Here is a 22,324-nt window from a genome sequence, read left to right as displayed (position 1 = left end):
GGCAAGAAGGTTTGCTGTGTCTGTCAGCGTAGTGTCCAGAGCATGGAGGCGCTACCAGGAGACAGGCCAGTACATCAGGAGACGTGGAGGAAGCCGTAGAAGGGCAACAACCCAGCAGCAGGACCGCTACCTCCGCCTTTGTGCAAGGAGGAGCACTGCCAGAGCCCTGCAAAATGACCTCCAGCAGGCCACAAATGTGCATGCTCAAACGTCTGCTCAGACCCCTTGTGATTTTTAATGAATTTATTTGCAAATTATGGTGGAAAATAAGTATTTGGTCAATAACAAAAGTTTATCTCAATACTTTGTTATATACCCTTTGTTGGCAATGACAGAGGTCAAACGTTTTCTGTAAGTCTTCACAAGGTTTTCACACACTGTTGCTGGTATTTTGGCCCATTCCTCCATGCAGATCTCTAGAGCAGTGATGTTTTGGGGCTGTTGCTGGGCAACATGGACTGTCAACTCCCTCCAAAGATTTTCTATTGGGTTGAGATCTGGAGACATGGCCCCATTCATTCTTTCCTTTACACGGATCAGTCCTGGTCCCTTTGCAGAAAAACAGTGTGACTGTTTGAGGTTGTGGACAGTTGTCTTTTATACTGATAGCAAGTTCAAACAAGTGCCATTAATACAGGTAACGAGTGGAGGACAGAGGAGCCTCTTAAAGAAGAAGTTAGGTCTGTGAGAGCCAGAAATCTTGCTTGTTTGTAGGTGACCAAATACTTATTTTCCACCATAATTTGCAAATAAATTCCTTAAAAATCCTACAATGTGATTTTCTGGATTTTTTTTCTCATTTTGTCAGTCATAGTTGAAATGTACCTATGATGAAAATTACAGGCCTCTCTCATCTTTTTAAGTGGGAGAACTTGCACAATTGGTGGCTGACAAAATACTTTTTTGCCCCACTGTACATGTGAAGTGTCTTTGGGTAATTAACCACATACCCCTTATTAACACTTTGTTAGCTTGTCATTTGAAACAGGCCTAAACAAAATACCTGTTATTACAGAGACCGTAAACCTAGGCTAGAACAAAGACTGTTGAATATTTACCTTACTGAGGTGATGTCGATGAAGACTTTTACTCAAATAATTGTGAGAACAACACAACATATCGCATGACTCCAAGTTTACTTCGATATATCATTATATCAATATTTGCTCATAAAGGCGTTTCCACCGCCATTACTCACATTTATTTACCTGACACACAAAGATCCCACCGTGTTGAACAAATAAATTGTCTGTCAGCATTAATAAAATTGTATCAGCATTTCATGTTCCCATCAGCCCTGTCGTTTCCTTTTTCATGCGTCAAGTAATTAATCTGCATGAATTGGTTGGATGGAAACGTGGTTATTGATTAATTTCTCAGAAGAGGGGGAAAAAAACATCTAGAAACAATACTCCATGCCGTAACTCCATACTACTTGTAAGACATAGAGAACTGATAATGTATACCTACCTGGTCTCAGAGCATTTTGTATTATTCTGTAAGTAAATCCAAGACACTCCATTTAGTATGATATGTTACGTTTGGTATGGTTTGGGATGAGTCGGATCGCAGAGTGAAGGAAAAGCAGTCAACAAGTGCTCAGCATATGTGGGAACTCCTTCAAGACTATTGGAAAAGCATTCCAGGTGAAGCTGGTTGAGAGAATGCCAAAAGTGTGCAAAGCTGTCATCAAGGCAAAGGGTGGCTATTTGAAGAATCTCAAATATAAAATCTATTTTGATTTGATTAACACTTTTTTGGTTACTACATGATTCCATATGTGTTATTTCATAGTTTTTATGTCTTCACTGTTATTCTACAATGTAGAAAATAGTACAAATAAAGAAAAACCCTTGAATTAATGTGTTTTAAAACTCTTGACCGGTAGTGTACGTTTTTGCAAATTCATAACATGTCATTCATAACATATTATACGAAATGGGTGATGGAAATCCACACATGAATACATACCATAAGAAACGTAACGTTTCATACTAATTGGAGTGTCTCCGATTTACGTACAGTGCGAGTAGGCTAGTGAGTCTACATGATGAGATTATTATGGATAAGAGCCAGAATATTTGTATTTGTTATTCAAATTTACTGTGCACTTTCACCACCCTGTGAAGTTCAGGATAATTTATTTAATCTGTAGTTTAATAAACTGCATGGTTTCCCGAGTCGTAGTGGGAATACCACACACCATATCATCATCGCGTGACTCCAAATTTACTTCGTTAAGATAGTTATTATATTAATATTTGCGCATAAAGTTGTTTCCACCGCATTTCCTAGTATAATTAATTTTAATGACACAAAAAGATACCATGTTAAACGAACAAATGATCTGTCGGTAATTATAAAATTGTACCGAAACTTCCTGTTTCCATCACAGCTGTTGTGATTTTTTTTATATGGTAGGATTTTACTCGCATACAACTGTGGAGGGAAACGTGGTTAGAGTTACAAAAAAGTTTGGTTCAAATTGGATGTTAGGTACTATGTTTATTGAATATTATATGAGTCCTATAAATTAAAATGGCCAATTTGGGTGCCATCAATTGCTTTAATTTCAAATGATATTTCATCAAAATAATGTTTCTAACTACAGAAACGATTTCAGGACAGCCTAAGATGGCTTGCTGAAATGACATGGAACGACCCCTGAGATCATATCAGTCAGTTAATATGACCTTTATGAATTATGAAGTCTTTATGTGCGTGCATTGATTACATAAATGTTTTAACGTCTCAAATGCTTCAGAATTCACAAAAAGTTACGTTGGCTGATGAAGAATATCTCATAGAAGACGTATTAAGATCTCCTAAACCTGTGTTTACCACGAACATTGTTTTTTTCGCGTTTATCCAAAACTCCTACACTTTCACCTTGGGCTTTGACCAACATGGCTGAATGTGTGCTTGCAGAAAGACGCCATTATGTAATAAACAGTACAGTACTTCAAAGAACAGCGAGCGTACGTTTCACTTTAACCACACCCTTTCAGCTATTACGCTCACCAATAAGATCATTTCTCTTTAGTGTAAACGGAAGAGAACAGTAACCAAGAACAATTTCCACGTTAGCGTTTTTACTGTTGTTATTTAGACCTGTATTAACACCCTGGAACTCAAAATATGATTAATAATTTCCCCAGGTAATGTTTGATTCGCGTTGGAAATAGGACTTGGTGGATAGATGTTATCTAGGTAACGCTAGCTAGTAGCTGTTAACAATGGCTAACTGTATGGTTTTTCACACTCAATTAGCCTCCATCATGGAGGTGCTAGCGAATTCGGCCGTGGCAGAGATCTGTAAACTCGTAGACGACGACTATGCAGTGTTTCGTTTGGAAATAACTCAAAGCCAGAAAGAAAACAGGTCATTACGGAGAAAACTGCAGCTACTGGAAATGAAGGTGGCACGGGATCGCGCAGAGAGGACAATGCGAGAGCGCGTTCTCGCCAGTCGTCCCAGTAGTGTCAAGATCCTCGACCGATACAGAGGAATGGCAAGAGGTACATTTTGCAGATGGCAGGGGTTATCGCCCCTTTCCCCTCAGTGCATGTGTTCAGATGTGTTACCTAGAATTGGGTCTTGTAACACTTTTTGATAGTATCCAATACTTCCCTTGATTATCTAGCTTTTATTTTACCAGGTAGATCAATGAAGAACAAATCATTCTTGCACAAAGACAATATCATATTCTAACCAGATTCTTGATTTACTGAGTTTCCAATTATCATACTCAATTAAAATAATGTGATGCATGGAACATAATCAATCCATCAATAGTATATCTTGACTTTATGAGAAGTGTTACTTTACATCCTTGCCAATTGTAGACAGTGTTCAATATAGTGTTGTGCATTCACAGTACCTAACTTAACCACCCCTTTTTCCCCAATCACTCTCTCTCAGGTGAAGGACATCTCATTGGAGGCCACAGGAGCTTTGTGAAGCCAGCGGGACACAATGCGTGTAGAGATGACCAACCCATAGCTGTAGATGAGGGGAGTGGATCCTCAACCCAGCATGTTATCGTGATAGAGGTTTGTGTCATAGTGTGACATTGAAAATGACAGTCTGTCAAATGTTGCCCGTTTATTTCAGAAAGGCTCCCTCAACTATTAATTTGCTTACATGTACATCCTCAGGATGTGAGAGCCCTACGACATTGTTATCCAATTCCACTGTACCGGTAATAACCTTCTCTCTTTTTGTGTCAGTCAGCAGAGGCTGCAGGACCTGGGGTCAAGCAGGAGAAGACTGAAGGAGAGGAGAACTCAAGACACAGCAGAGACATCCAGACTGGCACAGCAGCAGGAGTGGCGCTCCCTGTAGCCACGGAGGACCTCACCACCTCCGTCGCACCGCAGGTCAGGACCCGACACAGCATCATGGAGGTCAGTGGAACGCCGAACGCCATCCTCAAGTCAGCGACAGACACAGAGACTTTAACTGTAACACACAGGCTCTTACGCACAGGATCTGACCACAGATCAGACCCAGAGAGACTGGGGCTGGGGCCACTGGGTTGTCCTCCTGCTCCTGGCTCAGAATACCTACCAGTATTTTACCAGAGCCAGAGAATGGTTCATTCTTGTGGAGATGGTGACACGTTAGACACTGGCAGTGATGATCTGTCTTGTTCTTACACAACAGAGATGGACCCTGGCAACATGCCCTTGGGTTTAGAGACACAGACTGATCTGTCTAGTGGGGACTGGAACCAGTACAGTAGTAGCGTATACTCTGAAGGGTGCCTAGATAAGAAAGGGGAGGTTATAGTCGTAGATGAGGTGACTGTTAAAGTGGAGGGCGACACTCCTCTGACATGGAATGTAGACGAGACTCCCTCAGGAGAAGGACACTCACAAGGTAGAGATTTCTTAGATTATAGGGAAAGCTTAGAGACAAATCCAAATGTCACGACCCACTCCCCTTGCTCCCAGAAGGTGGAGATCCACCAGAGGGTCCACACAGGGGTGAAATCCTTCAGTTGTACCCAGTGTCACATGCGCTTCTCCCAGGCTGGTGACCTGAAGAGGCACCAGAGGGTCCACACAGGGGTGAAACCCTTCAGCTGTACCCAGTGTCACATGAGCTTCGCCCAGGCTGGCAACCTGAAGAGGCACCAGAGGGTCCACACAGGGGAGAAACCCTACAGCTGCCCCCAGTGTGAGAAAAGGTTCTCCCGCCAGCACCAGCTGAAGATGCACCTGAAGGTCCACACGGGAGAAAGGCCATTTGCTTGTACGCATTGTAGTAAGAGTTTTTCAGAGAGGAGCTACCTCAGGATACACCAGCAAAAAAACCATTCTACTCTATAGTATAGAAAGTAATCATTCCACCCGATAGCTTCTGACGTTTAGATCAAACCCTGTATTGAAGACAAAGATTCATTTTCATTGTTGTCAGCAGAAAATATCCATAGATGGGTTTGGAAAAACAAGAGTAACACATTTCAGTGTTGAATATTTCTGGGTAGAATATTGCATCCAGACATTGTGTGATTATATAAGGCATACAGTTTATAACCCTAAAAAGTCTGTTACATATTGTGTTTGTACTGTGTAGGCCAGGGATCTCTTGTAGGTTTTAGCTCCAACCCTACTTATATCGAGCCTGGTTCAGCTTATCAACCAGCTAATTATTAGAATCAATTGCGCTAGATTAGGGTTGGAGTGAACCTACAGGACGATAGCTCTCCAGGAACAGGGTTGGAGAGTCCTGGTGTAGGCTATATGATGTTCACAAATGCCGATTTCATGACTTCCATTCAACTACTTCATTTTTTCCCCAAGACACTTTTAATGAGAAAATGTATGCAGTTTATCAAGTTCATGCAGATTTTTAGTTGAGACATGTATTTGTGGTTTTCATATGGAGTATTTAGAGCTTGTTTGTTTAATAAACACAAAATGGGACTTTTAATTCTAAGATTTTCATTATTCTTTTTAGCCAGTTCTTCTGAAAGTAGCCCACGAGCCAAAAGTGGTCCCCGAAAATTGCGTACTACCTCACATGACCTAAATTACGTGGACACCTGCTCGTCGAACATCTCATTCCAAAATCATGGGCATTAATATGGACTTGGTCCCGTCTTTGCTACTATAACAGCCTCCACTCTTCTGGGAAGACTTTCCATGTTGGAATATTGCTGCGATGACTTAATTCCATTCAGCCGCAAGCATTAGTGAAGTCAGGCACTGATGTTGGGCGATTAGTCTTGGCTCGCAGTCTGTGTTCCAATTCATCCCAAAGGTGTTCTATGTGCTTGAGGCCAGTCAAGTTCTTCCACACCGATCTTAACAAACCATTTCTGTATGGATCTCGCATTGTCATGCTGAAATAGGGAAGGGCCTTTCCCAAACTGTTTTTTCCCAAAATTTGGAAGCGTCTAGAATGTTATTGTATGATGTAGCATTAAGATTTCCCTTCACCAGAACTAAGGGGCCTAGCCCAAACCATGAACAACAGCCCCAGACCATTATTCCTCCACCAAACTTTACAATTGGCACTATGCATTGGGGCAGGTAGCGTTCTCCTGGCATCCGCCAAAACCCAGATTTGTTCGTTCGACTGCCAGATGGTGAAGCGTGATTCATCACTCCAGAGAACGCATTTCCACTGCTCCAGAGTCTAATGGCGGCAAGCTTTACACCACTCCAGCCAACGCTTGGCATTGCGCATTGTGATCTTAGGCTTGTGTGTGGCTGCTCGGCCACGGGAACCCATTTCACGAAGCTCCCAACAAACAGTTATTGTGCTGATGTTGCTTCCAGAGGCAGTTTGGAACTCATTAGTGAGTGTTTGCAACCGAGTACAGACGATGTTTACGTGCTTCAGCGGTCCCGTTCTGTGAGCTTGTGTGGCCTACAACTTCTCGGCTGAGCCGTTGTTGCTCCTAGATGTTTCCACTTCACAATAACAGCACTTACAGTTGACAGGGGCAGCTCTAACAGGGCAGAAATTTGATGAACTGACTGGTTGGAAAGGTGGCATCCTATGACGGTGCCACAATAAAAGTCACTGAGCTCTTCAGTAACGCCATTCCACTGCCAATGTTTGTTTACGGAGATTACATGGCTGCGTGCTTGATTTTATACACCTGTCAGCAATGGGTGTGGCTGAAATAGCCAAATCCACTAATTTGAAGGGGTGTCCACATACTTTTGTATATATAGTGTATGTTCAATTCATGTCATTGCTCTCTCTCTTGCTCTGCTGTGTGTGATTCTTGCTAGCTATCACTCAAACGTCGAGGGGGTGAATGTCATTGGCTGGAACTCGAATTGCTAGGGGGCTGGTCCACGTGGGGAGAAATGTAGGGAAAATGGCGCAGCACAGCTTCCAGAAAACTGTTTGTCGCTTTCAAACTAGGGATTTCGTGGCTAATTGAGGTAAGACAGTAACTGATCTCACCCTATTCTGCATCCTGACAGCGCCTTATAACCAATATACACTAAATATGCCTACCTGCTCACACACACTGACAAACACCTACTGTACATGTCAAAATAGTTTAGTCAGGTTTGTCTGACTTATCATAGCTGACTTATTATTCCCAACATATTTATGTCCACCATGATGGATTTAACAACAATTATGTAATTCTGTAACTACAGTATAGGACTCAAATGTAGTGGGTATGAGTAAACACTCCATGTTGAAAAGTGTGTTTATTATGTGTGTGCGTAACTGAGGGAGTGTATGTCTGTGTAATCTGTATCAACTGTCTCTTCCAGGAGGAGGAGGGTCCAGAGGTGCTGCGGGTGAAGGAGGAGGGGTGTGAGGAGGGTCTGGGGAACCCTGTGGGGACCATGGTCATGGAGGACAGACTACACCTCCTTCTGAACCCACAGAGGAACCAGCTGAGCAGCACAGTCTCACTGAGGTGAGCCCACTGTAAACTATTGGTTGAATGGTATTCGGTCAGAGCCCGTATCCACAAAGTCTCTCCAAAGTAGGAGTGCTGATCTAGGATAGATGTAGCCTTTTAGATCATAACGAATAAGACTATAGACAGGTGGGGAACTGATCCTCAATCAGCACTTTGTGGATATGGGCCCAGTTTATCTTAAGTGTGGGACCATGCCCTTGAATTATCAATCCATTAAAGAGTGTCAAGTAATCAAAACAACTAACACATTTGCATAGTATTCATAGCAATCCCTCATTGGCCAATCAGAAGATGCTCTATAGCAGGGTGCTCATATCAGATTTCTTAATCCAACATCCTCTCACTCTGTATCTCTTACAGTCAGTAGACATGAAGGATGGGAAGCCTGATCTGCTGCTGGTCAAAGAGGAGACAATAGAAGATGAACCAGAGAGCATTGACCTGCTGAGTGGACTAAAGATGGGGGAGCAAGGTAAGGGAGAAATACATATACAGAACTTAATATACAGTGTCTTCAGAAAGTATTCATACCACTTGACTTATTCCACATCTAAACACAATACCCCATAATGACCAAGTGAAAACATGTTTTTAGTATTTTTTCACATTCATTTAAAGTGAAATACAGAAATATCTCATTTACATAAGTATTCACACCCATTTGCTATGACACTCCAAATTGAGCTCAGGTGCATCCAATTTCCTTCAGTTGTGGCCAGTTCAATTGTTTGGACATGATTTAAAAAGAAACACACCTGTCTATATACACTGAGTGTACAAAACAGTATAACTTCCTAATACTGAGTTGCACCCCCTTTTGCCCTCAGAACAGCCTCAATTCGTCAGGGCATGGACTTACAAGGTGTCGAAAGCATTCCACAGGGATGCTGGCCCATGTTGACTCCAATGCTTCCCACAGTTGTGTCAAGTTGGCTGGTAGTGGATCTCTACTCTGAATAGCTCGTTCCATCTCATCCCACAGATCCTCACTTGGATTGAGAACTGGTGACTGTGCAGGCCACTGCAATAAGCTGAATTCACTGTCATGTTTGTGGAACCATTCCTGGACAATCCTAGCCTTGTGGCATGGGGCATTATCCTGCTGGAAAAAATCAATTCACAGATGGATACACTGCTGCCATGAAGGGATGCATCTGATTGGCAACGATGTTCAGATATCCTGTGGCTTCAAACGTTGCTCCGCTTTTATCAAGTGCCCATGAAAACACACCATCACACCACCACCAGTCTGCAATGTTGACACGTGGCATGATGGATGCATGTTTTCTCCGTACCGTAGTCCTCCCATCAGTGTAAAACAGCAGGAACCAGGGATTCCTCAGACCAGGCAATGTTTTTCCAATTCTCCAGTGTCCAGTGTTTTTGTTCCTTACTGCACTGCAGCAGCAGTTTCTGCCATTACCCCTTTGTGTCAAGGCACTATGAGCTGTTTATTATTTTGTGGTTCTTTGGGCACCAATGTTGTACTGGACTGTCAGTTGACTCAGTGTAGCCCATCTGTTGCGCTGCACAATTTGTCAGCCTCCTTTGTCCCGTTTCATCAATGACCTGTCGTTGGCTGGATGTCCTTTGGGTGGTGGACCATTCTTGATACACACGGGAAACTGCTGAGTGTGAAAAGCCCAGCAGCGTTGCAGTTCTTGACACACTCAAACCGGTGCGCCTAGCACCTACTCCCATGCCCCTTTCAAAGGCACTTAAATCTTTTGTCTTGCACATTTACCCTCTGAATGGCACACATACACAATTAATGTCTCAAGGCTTAAAAATCCTTCTTTAACCTATCTCCTCCCCGTCATTTACACTGATTGAGGTCAATTTAACTGGTGACATCAATAAGGGATAATTGCTTTCACCTGGATTCACCTGGTCAGTCCATATCATGAAAAGAGGTGTTCCTAATGTTTCGTACACTCAGTGTAAGGTCCCACAGTTGACAGTGCATGTCAGAGCAGAAACGATCTTGTCTCATCGCTACAACTCCCATACGGGCTCAGGAGAGACGAAGGTTGAAAGTCATGCGTCCTCCGATACACAACCCAACCAGCGCGCATCCAACCCGGAAGCCAGCCGCACCAATGGGTGCTTGGGTGTAAATTTGATTTTTGCATTTCATTTTCAATATATTTGAAACAGTTTTCACTTTGTCATTCATTAGGTAGTGTGTGTAGATGGGTGAGAAAATAAATATATTAAAACATTTTGAATTCAGGCTGTAACACAATAAGTCAAGCGGTATGAATACTTTCTGGTAGAGCATGGCACTTGCACAGTCATGGTTGTGGGTTCAATTCCCAGGGCCACCCGTACATAAAATGTATGCACGAATGACTAAGTCACTTTGGATAAAAGTGTCTGCTAAATGGCATATGTTATTACTATTATATTACTAATGGGCATACAATGAAATGAATAAAACTTGTTTAGATATTTAAACAAACATTGACTCAAAACTGTATATGTAGAGTTCTCTGATGGTGGTTGGCTGGAGGCTAAAAGAGGAGACTGGGCGGCCATCTTGGATTCCCAGACCCAGATGGGTGCAGCCAAGGGCCTGGGGGAGGACATCACTGAGCAAGTTAGGACCAGAAGCGACATAGTGGGAGTCAGTGGATAAGACAGCGTCCTCAACTCTGGTCCGGGTATCAACACCACAACCAGAAACAGTCGAACACAAAACAACAACTGAACTTAGTCTCCATGACAAAAGACGGGCTGAGTACCAGGGCGAAGAGTAGATTTGGTCTGCGGGGACGGGGAGGTGTCCGTATGCAGGGGGAGAGAACAGATACTGACTCGGCTAAAGATGCTCCATCCTGCTCCTAATAGTTGTGATTCAGAGAGACTGGCGGCACCTCAGGTTAACCCACTAAACTGTGCTGCCTTCAGCCTGCCGCCTTAAGGATCCATCAACTGGAACATGGCCCCTGCGACAATACAGATATTCACTGGCCTTTGTCCTACTCACAGTCTCCTAATGTTAAACCAGACCTCAGACAATGCCAGTGCCTCAACACCAATTTGCTACACAAATTACAGTAGTAGTAATGCTAGCAGTAGATCCGGTGGCAAAGAGAAGCGCTTCCCATGTTCATTCTGTGAGAAAGCCTTTAGTTTCACCAAACAGGTGGAGATGTACCAGAGGATGCACACGGGGGAGAAACCATTCTGCTGCCAGCTGTGCAGGGCCAATTCCTCCCACTTTTCCAACCGGAAGAGGCACCAGACAGTCCACACAGGGGAGAAATCCTACAGTGTGAAAACAGGTTCTCCCACCAGCTGAAGATGAACCTGGAGAGAGGCCGTTCATCTGAACGCACTGCGGGAAGGGGTTCTCAGAGAGGAGATACCTCAGGATACACCAGCAGAAAAGCCCATGTATAACATTAGTTCCATAAAGTTCTCAGTCACTGCCATGGATTTCAGTCATATGGATTCTGGTTTAGAGATGACATATCCTAATACAGCATGTCTGTTCTACGAAATATATTCCCAAATATTGCATTTTCTCTGTTAAACTGTGTGCACTGAACTGACATGCATGATTGTTGATGACATGTCAATGTTCAGATGGAAGGGATGAAATGGTCTGTAAAGGGCACCTCAGCAGCGCTCTCAACTCAGACAGTGGTGTGTAGCTTACTGTAGCTGCTGGCAAAGTAATTCAAAGCCTCTAATTTATCACTCAGGATGTTACTTCCAGTGCTACTATTTTTTTCCATGTAATGTTATTATGAAAACAAAATAAGACAGCCCAATAGTAGAATAGTGTTCAGTGCTTACTTTGTAAATTGGGAGGTACCGGAACAAAGTGAGCCCAAGAGGGGGGTGACCTGGGGAGTTCTAAGGTACCAGAATACACGAGAAAAAAATCACCTTTATAATAAAGCATTGCATGCATATCATCACATTTGAGTAGTGGCATAGAGCAGTAGAGTAGAAGCACTTAGAAGTTGCACACACGGGGAACATTTTTAGTAGACTAGGGTCCAAGAAAATGTTGGCCTTTTATAAACGCATTTCATGCAATTCTAGGTCAAATGACATGACTGGAGACTTTGGCAGAATCTTTTCTTTTTTTTCCTTTTTATTCTGCACAAATTATCTAAATGGCAGGTTATTTTCTATCTTTCAAACCGAGAATCTGAGATCAATAAAAACCACCGTGTCTTGAATCCATCAATAGTCTAGGTGTGTATATAGGCAACAATATGTAGGCTACAGTATGAGGAGGAAATTATAGTCCTAAAATTGCTTTCCAGTTTCATTGAGTCAACCAACGATGCGCAGGTCACTCGCTGGTGATTGTCGATGCGCTCATGCCAAAAGCCTCTCTCTTTTTGTAAAACAATATTTGGAAGTTGATCAAATATTTTGGTAGCATGCAGAAAAGTCTTCTCTTTTCAGCAGGAGCCATTGCTTTCCAACCTGTGTTTTTCCCTCGATTGTATTTGAAATATTGCTTAGGGCCTGTTTGGTGTTTGCGTGCTGATTTTTCACTGACAGATTTGCCGGGCATTCCCGACTATAGGCTATCCCTTGTTATTGGGGTACAATCCAAAGCTAGGCTATTTAAAAAAAGAAGCCAATGATCCTCTGTTGCTAAATTATAGTAATTGTCATGGTGTAGTAAGCTATTCTGAATGATTTTGTTTATTTTTGAACAAACATCAGTAATTCTATAACTTAGGCAAATGTGTTTAAATTTATCAGGGGTGCTGCAGTTCCTCCAGAACCCTTCACGTAGCTATGATTCTAATAAGGAAATAAATGATGAAGTGCAACGCTGGAAAGATAAGTTGCAGGCTCATGTCTATCAGAGCAGAGATCGAAAGATCATAGAAAGTGAATCTCATTCTAGTTAGATACAGGCGCGCTTCTCACAGCCACCGCCAAGCGTTGGTCTCAAACATAGGTTACAATGTTACACAAACTCTAAACCCGGTCCGGCACAACCCAAATCAAATCTTAGAACGTTAGACCCCTCCTGAAAATATACTTTTTCACGTTAGTTTTTTTGTGGGGGAAGGAGAATAAACAGAGACAATTGTGAGAGAGAGATCCATGTCAAAAGAGTTACCGGATCCTGACAAATAGGTTCTGGGACAAACCAGTCTTAAACCGAGAGGTTCCAGACCCGGCACAAATGAAGCACTGTACCTGTTTACCTTGTGTGTTCTGATTCAGAGGGGTTGGGTTAAATGCCACATTTTCAATTCATTCACTTTATCAATTTAGTTGTACAACTGACTGTCATGTACCTTTTACTGAGGAATGACTTCTGTCTGGCCACTCTACCATAAAGACCTGATTGGTGGAGTGCTTCAGAGATGGTTGTCCTTCTGGAAGGTTCTCCCATCTCCACAGAGGAACTCTAGAGATTTGCCAGAGTGACCATCGGGTTCTTGGTCACCTCGCTGACCAAGGCACTTCTCCCCAATGATGAGGCAGAGTAGATGATATGGTGATCATCAGCCAACAAGATGAGTAAGCCCAACGAACAGCCTATGTCAATCTACTATCCCCCATAGTACTAAAGTATTCTATTGGTCAGCTTGTCCTTCTGTGCGAGAACGATATATCCCGAATATGTTGTGGGACGTGATCGATCCCAAATTAATACAACCCCTATACATCAAAAACCCCTCTAAAAGCAATGAGGCTGATGCAACAAAATCTTGCTAAACTATTAGGCTATTTCTTTACATTATGAACGCAGCACTGCGTAGGCTATAAGCATGAATGTTCCAAAATGCAATTAGCAGGAAAACACCATTCTCAAAAGTACACTGCAAATGCGAGTGGTTTCATATGGCAGAAATGAAAATATCCTTCAAAAATCCTTTAGAAATAGGGAAGATCTAAAGATGCAACAACAAGCATGGGTTGTTAATGACTAGGATTGTGTTTTGGGCTGTAGGACAAGGAGGGAAAGTTGAGAACATGAGAAAAATAGACCCTACTGGTTTCAATGGGATATGAGGCAGTGTTTAGAAAATAATCCCCCTTACCATTTTCCAACCATAGGAATGTTAAGACATGCCTCATAAAATGACAAAAAATGTCCAGGTTTTAAACAGTTCCATTTACAGTTAAATAGTTTCAAAATAATATACAGATTGCAAGTTGGGTAATGTTGCAGTGCACTGGCAGTGGCCTTTCTCTCCTGTCGGAATGAACAATGCCTCAAGTATTTGACAGAATCAAGCATTTAGATAGTAATAATGATCCTACAATGTATTTGTCAAACATGACTGGTGTTTAGCCTAATAAATAAATATATATATATATATATATATATATATACACAGTATATAATGTGTAATTAAAAGTCTCATTAAAGTTTGGCTACATTTTCAGGCGCCTCCCTCATGTCAGCATTGGTCTGGACATGACAGGCTGTAGCCAATAGGCATAGACTTACACTTTTACTTGTAGGCAAATTATTTATGTACATTTACACACACGTATGTTTTCTTAACAGAATAGCTCGTGTTTTTTTGGTTTTCAAATCAATTTAATTGGCTATTTTGGTATACGGCCTTGGTGCCCTAGCAGATGGCCTTGGTGCCCTAGCAGATGGCCTTGGTGCCCTAGCAGATGACCTTGGTGCCCTAGCAGATGACCTTGGTGCCCTGGAAGATTTGGCACCTCTTGAAGGTCAAATGGCCTTGCCACTAAAATCACAAAATTCCAGCATCCCCTGTGGGGAGTCTATCAGGAAGTCTGTCTTCTAATGCTTGGTGAAAACTTCGTAGAAGGCCTGGACCTAGGTCTAGCCTTCCTCACCTACCTCATGGTTGCCCTATGAATACAGACAGCGTCTGGATGGGCATTCACCAGAAGAGGTACCTAGCCTATTACACAGCACACAATCACAACAATACCAAAAAAATGTCTAGAGGTCAAGGAGGGAGCTCAAAGACTAACCACCTAAGGGTGGTGGCTCCTGCTTCTACCTCTGGTGTCATTGGGTCACAACATGGGAGGCCGAGTATTAGGACGGAGGCCAATTAGCTGTACGCCTGCCCCACGTGTGGGAAACGCTTCGCTGTGGCGAACTACGTAAAAAGGCACCAGACCGTTCACACCAAGGAGAGTTCCTTGAAGTGCAAACTATGTTACAAGAGCTTCTCCTTCCTGACTAGCCTTATCAGACATAGGAGTGTCCACAATGGGGAGAAATCATAGCAGTGTGGCTTGAAATGTACACAGGGGATATCTGGCAACCATTCCTTAGCTGACATATTAAAGTTGTGAAGTGTCTTGGGGTAAGAGGGTAATTAATCACATACCCCTCATTAACCCTTCGTTAATCATTTGAAACAGGCTTGTAAATACCTGTTTTTGGAGAGACAGTAATCCTTGGCTAGATAAAGGATAAAGGACAGTTGAATATTTACCTTACTGAGGTGATGTAGATGCAATAAAGTCATTGTATTTTATTATTTTCTACTCCATTCTTGCTAACACACCTTTTCACATTTTCATTCAGTCCATTTATATTTTCCAACAGGGCTATACATTTGTTGAGGTTTTTTTCTCACCCGAGTAACCTCGTTTCACTGCCAAAAATCAAATCTAGTGTTCAGCAAAATAACAACACCATGTCAAATACAGGTAGACTAGACTAAATACAGGTAGACTAGACTAAATACAGGTAGACTAGACTAAATACAGGTACTAGACAAATAATTAACATCCAATCACATTAACCGTTACTCTCTCGTGGGAATTCCACCAACTGTAGCCAAACTGATAAAATTGATAAATGGTTTAAAAAAAGTAAGGCCCACGTCCAAAGAGACACATACCTGCTCTACTGGTAGTACTGCTAGTTGACACAAGTTGTTCTGCTTCCACGAGCACATCTAATGCTAGCATCAGTAATTCCACATTTGTTGTTAGACGAGCTATCATGGACACTGACTGTTGTGAATCTGATGCAGCCGAAGAGCTACTACCCCCTTACAAGAAAAGACTGACGAGTTTCAGAAGAAAGTCCTTTGTTTCTGGCCATTTTGAGACTGTAATCGAACCCACAAATGCTGATTTAAAAATATATATATATATTTCAATTTAACCAGGTAGGCCAGTTGAGAACAAGTTCTCATTTGCAACTGCGACCTGGCCAAGTTTCAGTGTGAAGAAAGTCCTTTGTTTCTGGCCATTTGCAAAAGGCATGAGACTGTAATCAATTTTGCAACCCACAAATGCTGATGCTCCAGATACTCAACTAGTCTAAAGAAGGCTAGTTTGAACCGTTTTCAGCTGTGCTAACATAATTGCAAAAGGGTTTTCTAATGATCAATTAGCCTTTTAAAATGATAAACGTGAATTAGCTAACACAACGTGCCATTGGAACACAGGAGTGACGGTTGTTAATAATGGGCCTCTGTATGCCTGTGTAGATATTCCATTAAAAATCAGCCTTTTCCAGCTACAATAGTAATTTACAACATGAACAATGTCTACACTGTATTTCTGATCAATTTGAGCTACGGAGTGGCTAGGACAGGCAAGCCCCATACTATTGTGGAGGACTTAATTCTTCCTGCTGCTGATATGGCTGGGACAATGCTGGGGGAAAAGGCCATAAAAACTATAGACAATGCCTTCATCAAGCAACACTGTTTCACGACACATCAGTGACATGGCAGGAGATGTTTTAAAACAATTACTGTTTCGCATACAAGCGAGTCAACAGACGTGGCGGGCCTGGCACAGCTCCTGGTATATGTCCGTTACTTTTATGGGGGGTCAATTAAGGAAGACATCCTCTTCTGCAAACCAGGACAAGTACTGGACAGCTTTGTGACATCATGGACTTTGGTGGTCAAGATGTGTTGGTATTTGTACTGATGGCGCAAAAGCCATGACAGAGAGACATAGTGGAGTAGTAGCACGTGTGCAAGCAGTTGCTCCCGATGCCACTTGGGTACACTGCAGCATCCACCGAGAGGCTCTTGCTGCCAAGGGAATGCCTGACAGCTTGAAAGACGTTTTGGACACTACAGTGAAAATGGTTAACTTCGTTAAAGCAAGGCCCTTGAACTCTTGTATTTTCTGAACTATGCAATGATATGGGCAGCAACCATGTAACGCGTTTACAACATACAGAAGTGCGCTGATTATCAAGGGGCAAAGTATTGACACATTTTTAAAAATTGAGATGAGCTTAAACTTTTCTTTACTGACCATCATTTTCACTTGTCTGACCGCTTGCATGATGATGAGTTTCTCACATGACTGGCCTATCTGGGCGATGTTTTTTCTCGCCTGAATGATCTGAATCTAGGATTACAGGGACTCTCCGCAACTATATTCAATGAGCGGGACAAAAATGAGGCTATGATTGAGAAGTTGGAGCTCTTCTCTGTCCTCATTATCAAAGACAACACACAGGTCTTTCCATCATTGTATGATTTTTTTGTGTGCAAATGAACGCAAGCTTACGGATAATGTCAAATGTGATATAGCGAAGCACCTGAGTGAGTTGGTTGCACAATTACTGTGGTGTAATTATTGTCATCAAAAGGAGAGACTTTTAGATTTCTTCAAAACAATCCAACTTTATTATTTAATTACTGCAGTAATGGAGCTGGTCGGTACTCACCCCTGGAGGTGATCACTGCGAACTCAACGAGCTGGTTTGAGCTACAGCATTTTATAGCAAAGTCCATCCTCCTTCAGTCTACATGACAAACAACAGATGTATGGAATGGGTCACAAGGTTAAGATCTGTATGAAAGATACTTATAATTCACAGCAGACAGTATCTGCTGTAAAAACAGTTCTCATTGTGTAGAGACCAGTGTCTGGCCCCCCAACTCCATACTGGAGCCATCTCCCCCTGGTAGCCCAGTACAGAAACATTAACTCATGTTCTGGAATGCCGTATCACCCAAATACATTGTAAATCTCTAGAGTCCCATCCTCAGTAGAACACACACAAATGAGTGTTCTAACAACCCCTTATTCTGTTGCATTAAACAACCATTTGATGCAATAACAGCATTATAACATAATCTTGTAATTTCCACCATATTATGCAGGTACTTTCCTGAAACGAATGACACAAACAACTGGATTCGTTATCCCTTTCATGTCCTGCCTCCAGTCCACTTACCGATATCTGAACAAGAGAGCCTCATCGAAATTGCAACAAGCGGTTCTGTTGAAAATGTTATTTAATCAGAAGCCACTGCCAGATTTCTGGATTGGGCTGCAGTCAGAGTATCCTCCCTTGGCAAATCGTGCTTTTTAAGATACTGATGCCCTTTGTAACCACGTACCTATGTGAGAGTGGATTCTCAGCACTCACTAGCATGAAAACTAAATACAGGCACAGACTGTGTGTGGAAAATGATTTAAAACTGCGACTCTCCAATACAACCCAACATTGCAGAGCTATTCTAACACCTGGATGTTTATTTTTGAACCACCTTTCATGTTTTGGATCTTGTCTTGGAAATCTTTTTCTTTTGTATCCAAATGGTCCTGTATTTGCTTTCTTCCCAAACTCTTCCCTTCACAACAGTATCTGGGGATGATGTGTTCAGGACCTGCCTGGTGTGTTCCAAAATGTTCAATTTTGTTCTTCATGATGCTCTCAACACTTTTTATGGATATCTTTAAGAAATGGCTTTTTCTTGCCAACGGACCTCTGAGACTATCACAGTGCAGGTGCATTTATCTTCTCCTTGTATGAGCTGAAAGTTTAGACTTGATTACACACAAGTGGATTGTATTTATCATCATTAGTCATTTAGGTCAACATTGGATCATTCAGAGATCCTCACTGAACTTCTGGAGAGAGTTTGCTGCACTGAAAGTAAAGGGGCTGAATAATTTTGCATGCCCAATTTTTCAGTTTTTGATTTGTTAAAAAAGTTTGAAATATCCAATAAATGTCGTTCCACTTCATGATTGTGTCCCACTTGTTGTTGATTCTTCACAAAAAAATACAGTTTTATATCTTTATGTTTGAAGCCTGAAATGTGGCAAAAGGTCGCAAAGTTCAAGGGGGCCGAATACTTTCGCAAGGCACTGTATATGTAAAATGGCTAAGTAAAGAGCAAAATGCCCTGGTCCTTAGTCAATTCCCACAATCTGGATTGTGACCAACTCACACTCATTCTAATGTATTGTATAGTGTGTGTGTGACAGGCTTACAATGATGGCAAAAAACAACATTTGAGAGTGCGATGACCCTGGTACTAGAGGGTGTACAGCTGGAGGTTGAATGTTTGAAGGGGTGCGGAACTATAAAAAGTTTGGGAACCACTGCTCTACCGGATGCTCGGTAAGAACAAGGTGAATGCTTCTCCTTTCAGGGTTTTTATTCATTTTCTTCATCACCACCACACATTTAGCACACACACACACTTTCGTTATTTACAATGGATCTTGGAATAACTGTTACTCTGAATGACTAGTGTATATAGCCTATTTATATTGCATATTTATAACGCTTTAACTAATACCGTTTACATGTTGTGTACACTCTTGCCTAAAAGAACCACAACAGTTCAACTGCTGTCCATTCCTAATTGTAACCATGAAGATCACTTCCTAATGCTTTAAAAGGCTGGTCATTGCTCACATCATCATCCCAGGCACCATGGAGCCACTCTGATTTACATACCGCCCAAGCAACCTCTTAACATCCGACCTACAGAGGGTAGTGCGTACGGCCTAGTACATCACTGCCACCCAGGACCTTTATACCAAGCGATGTCAGAGGAAAGCCCTGCTGAACAGTTAATCAAATGGCTACCCTGACAGTTTTTATTGCAGCACGAGTATTTCGGGTATGAGCCCTTCTTCAGTAACGATGTCATTACCTAAATGTTTGGCCTATTTATATACTACTACAAAAACATAGAACGAAAAATAACTTTCTTCATTCAGGCCTGCTGGGGCAAGAGTGCCCAAGTGGACTATCCAATATGTCTCTCTTTGGAGAAGTAATTTAGCACCATCTCCTCTCCTACGTGGCGTTAAGTTTATTTACCGGAGTGCTGTCCTATTTCTGTTCATTGGAGGATCGAGCACTTTGTTTATCTTTCCATATCCTGACTATTTGCATTGACACCTTTTTATCTGCACTCAGTCACTGACTCTCTTGCACCAGCTCTATGTACACTCACTGGACTCTACCCACACACTGACACATACTACACTGACATTAACTACACTGACACTCCAACACAAAATAACACTTTTACACTCTTCACATACGCTGCTGCTACTCTGTTTATTATCTATCCTTGTCCATCTAGCCTAGTCCCTTTCACCCCTACCTACATATTACCTCAACTACCTCATATCCCTGCACATTGACTCAGTAGCGGTACTCCTTGTATATAGTCTCGCTGTTGTTTTATTGTGTTGCCATTTCCTTTTTTTCAAAATGTTCTCCATTTTTATACCATTGTTCCCATTGTTGGGAAAGGGCTCGTAAAGTAAGCATTTCACAGTAAAGTCTACACCTGTTGTATTCGACACGTGACAAATAAAATGCTATTTGATATATGTAAAGGGTTATTTATTCTACATGGACCTGATACTACATTTGAAAGCTATCAAAACACTTAGTTTAGAATATCTTGTTACTCATTTTGTATTTATTCCAAATACTTTTTATATTATTCTCTCTGCAATGTTGGGAAGGGCCTGAAAGTAATCATTTCACAAACATGTTTTTATTAAATGTTTTGATCTACATACATTTAGCAATTCCCCTTAAAAGAAAAAATATTTTGCATTGTTGTCAGCAGAATCAATCAACCAAATGTATTTATAAAGCCCTTTTTACATCAACAGATGTCATAAAGTGCAATACAGATTCACAGATGCATTTGGAATATTGGATTAACAGATTTTAGTGTTGAAAATTCCTGGGTAGAATGTTGCATTTAGGAATTGTATATAAACCTAAAAAGTCTGTTAAATATTGTGTTTGTACTATGATGTTCACAAATGCCTATATTTTCAGATTTCATGCCTATTAATGCAGTTTAACAAGTTCATGCAGATTTTAAGTTGAGATGTGTGTGATTTTCATATGGTGTATTTAACACTTGTTTATGTTTAATAATCACAAAATGGGACTTTTCATTCTAAGACTAAATTGAGACTCTTTAGTATACATCATCTGATCTCACCCTATTCTGCATACACCCAACAACCATTATACACTTACTAAATGTACCTACACATATCCACACATTAACAAACATCTACTGTACACATAAATAGTCAGGTTTGTCTGATGACTTTTGACTTCTCATTAGCTGACTCATATTTACCCACGACATATTTATGTCCACCATGATAGTTTAACAACAATGAAGTCTGTAACAGTATAGGACTCAGAACTAGTGGGGATGGGTAAACACTCCATGTTGAAAGTGTGGTTATTATGTGTGTACGTACCTGAGGGAGTGTTGTCCTGTGTAATCTGTATAACCGTCTCTTCAAGGAGGACGAGGTGCTGCTGGTGAAGGAGGAGGGGAGTGAGGAGGGTCTGGGGAACCCTGAGAGGACCATGGTCATGGAGGACAACCAGATTACACCTCCTCCTGAACCCACAGAGGAACCAGCTGAGCATCACAGGGCCACACACTGAGGTGAGTCCACTATGAACTCAAAATAAAATAAAATATAATTTGTCACATGCTTCATAAACAGTAGGTGTAGACTAATAGAGAAACAACTCTGAGCAGGAGTGCCTTTAGATAATAATAAATAAGACTATGCAGACAGATGGGGAACCTGATCCTAGATCAGCACTTCTACGCTGAGATACTTTGTGGATATGGGCCCAGGTCGTGATTAAATGTCTCTTAAGTCTGTACATGCCTTTGAATGATCAAACCATAAAGAGTGTCAAGTAATCAAATCAACTAACACATTTGCAAAGTATCAAATCAACTAACATGTTTGCATAGTACTCATAGCAGTCCCTCATTGCCCAATCAGAAGATGCTCCATAGCAGGGTGCTCATATCAGATTTCTTGATCCAACATCCTCTCACTCTGTATCTCTTACAGTCAGTAGACATGGAGGATGGGAAGTCTGATCTGCTGCTGGTCAAAGAGGAGACAATAGAAGACGGACCAGAGAGCATTGATCTGCTGAGTGGACAAAAGATGGGGGAACAAGGTCAGGTAGAAATAGACTACATTCAGTAATATATCTTCGATGGGAGTAGTGATGCACCCGCCTATATTTTTTTATTACTGTTCTTCATTCATAAAATGAAATCAATACAACTTTAGTACGAGTGGGTACGGGCATTCATAGCCGACCCTTCAGACGAGTTCCAGCTAGTCATTTTTTTCTGTTCTGAGCTTTAAAGATACTGATCATGAATAGGAGATGTAATGTG

At 41.7% G+C, this 22,324-nt stretch overlaps 2 protein-coding genes across 12 annotated transcripts in view; both read left to right on the top strand.

Moving 5' to 3' along the window:
• The window catches only part of LOC112232375, a 232,714-nt gene that overhangs the window by 180,972 nt on the left and 29,418 nt on the right, over positions 1–22,324 (top strand). The gene's annotated exons all lie outside the window — the stretch shown is intronic.
• Positions 3,006–22,098, top strand: LOC112232374 (gastrula zinc finger protein xLCGF3.1-like). Of its 4 annotated transcripts, none has more exons than XM_042330551.1 (5): positions 3,006–3,519; positions 3,923–4,053; positions 4,231–4,407; positions 7,753–7,901; positions 8,268–8,305. In XM_042330551.1, the coding sequence occupies exons 1-5, from the start codon at positions 3,237–3,239 to the stop codon at positions 8,272–8,274; spliced, it is 747 nt and encodes a 248-aa protein (XP_042186485.1). In that variant the 5' UTR covers positions 3,006–3,236; the 3' UTR covers positions 8,275–8,305. The 4 variants fall into 4 exon arrangements, with proteins under 4 accessions (XP_042186485.1, XP_042186484.1, XP_024255133.2 ...); XM_042330550.1 differs by lacking the exon at positions 8,268–8,305 and adding an exon at positions 21,987–22,098 and having other exon boundaries at positions 3,007–3,519; XM_024399365.2 differs by lacking the exons at positions 7,753–7,901; positions 8,268–8,305 and having other exon boundaries at positions 3,013–3,519; positions 4,231–5,938.

The sequence above is a fragment of the Oncorhynchus tshawytscha genome, linkage group LG11 (genome assembly GCF_018296145.1).
Source record: "Oncorhynchus tshawytscha isolate Ot180627B linkage group LG11, Otsh_v2.0, whole genome shotgun sequence".
Taxonomy (NCBI): Eukaryota; Metazoa; Chordata; class Actinopteri; order Salmoniformes; family Salmonidae; genus Oncorhynchus; species Oncorhynchus tshawytscha.
This window is presented reverse-complemented; position numbering and strand designations above follow the sequence as displayed.

Coding starts and splice junctions, on each gene's coding strand:
- LOC112232374 (XM_024399365.2), top strand. CDS start 3,237: ATGGCTAACTGTATGGTTTTTCACACTCAATTAGCCTCCATCATGGAG. Junction 3,520..3,922: donor ATACAGAGGAATGGCAAGAG/GTACATTTTGCA, acceptor ACTCTCTCTCAG/GTGAAGGACATCTCATTGGA. Junction 4,054..4,230: donor AGCATGTTATCGTGATAGAG/GTTTGTGTCATA, acceptor TTTTTGTGTCAG/TCAGCAGAGGCTGCAGGACC.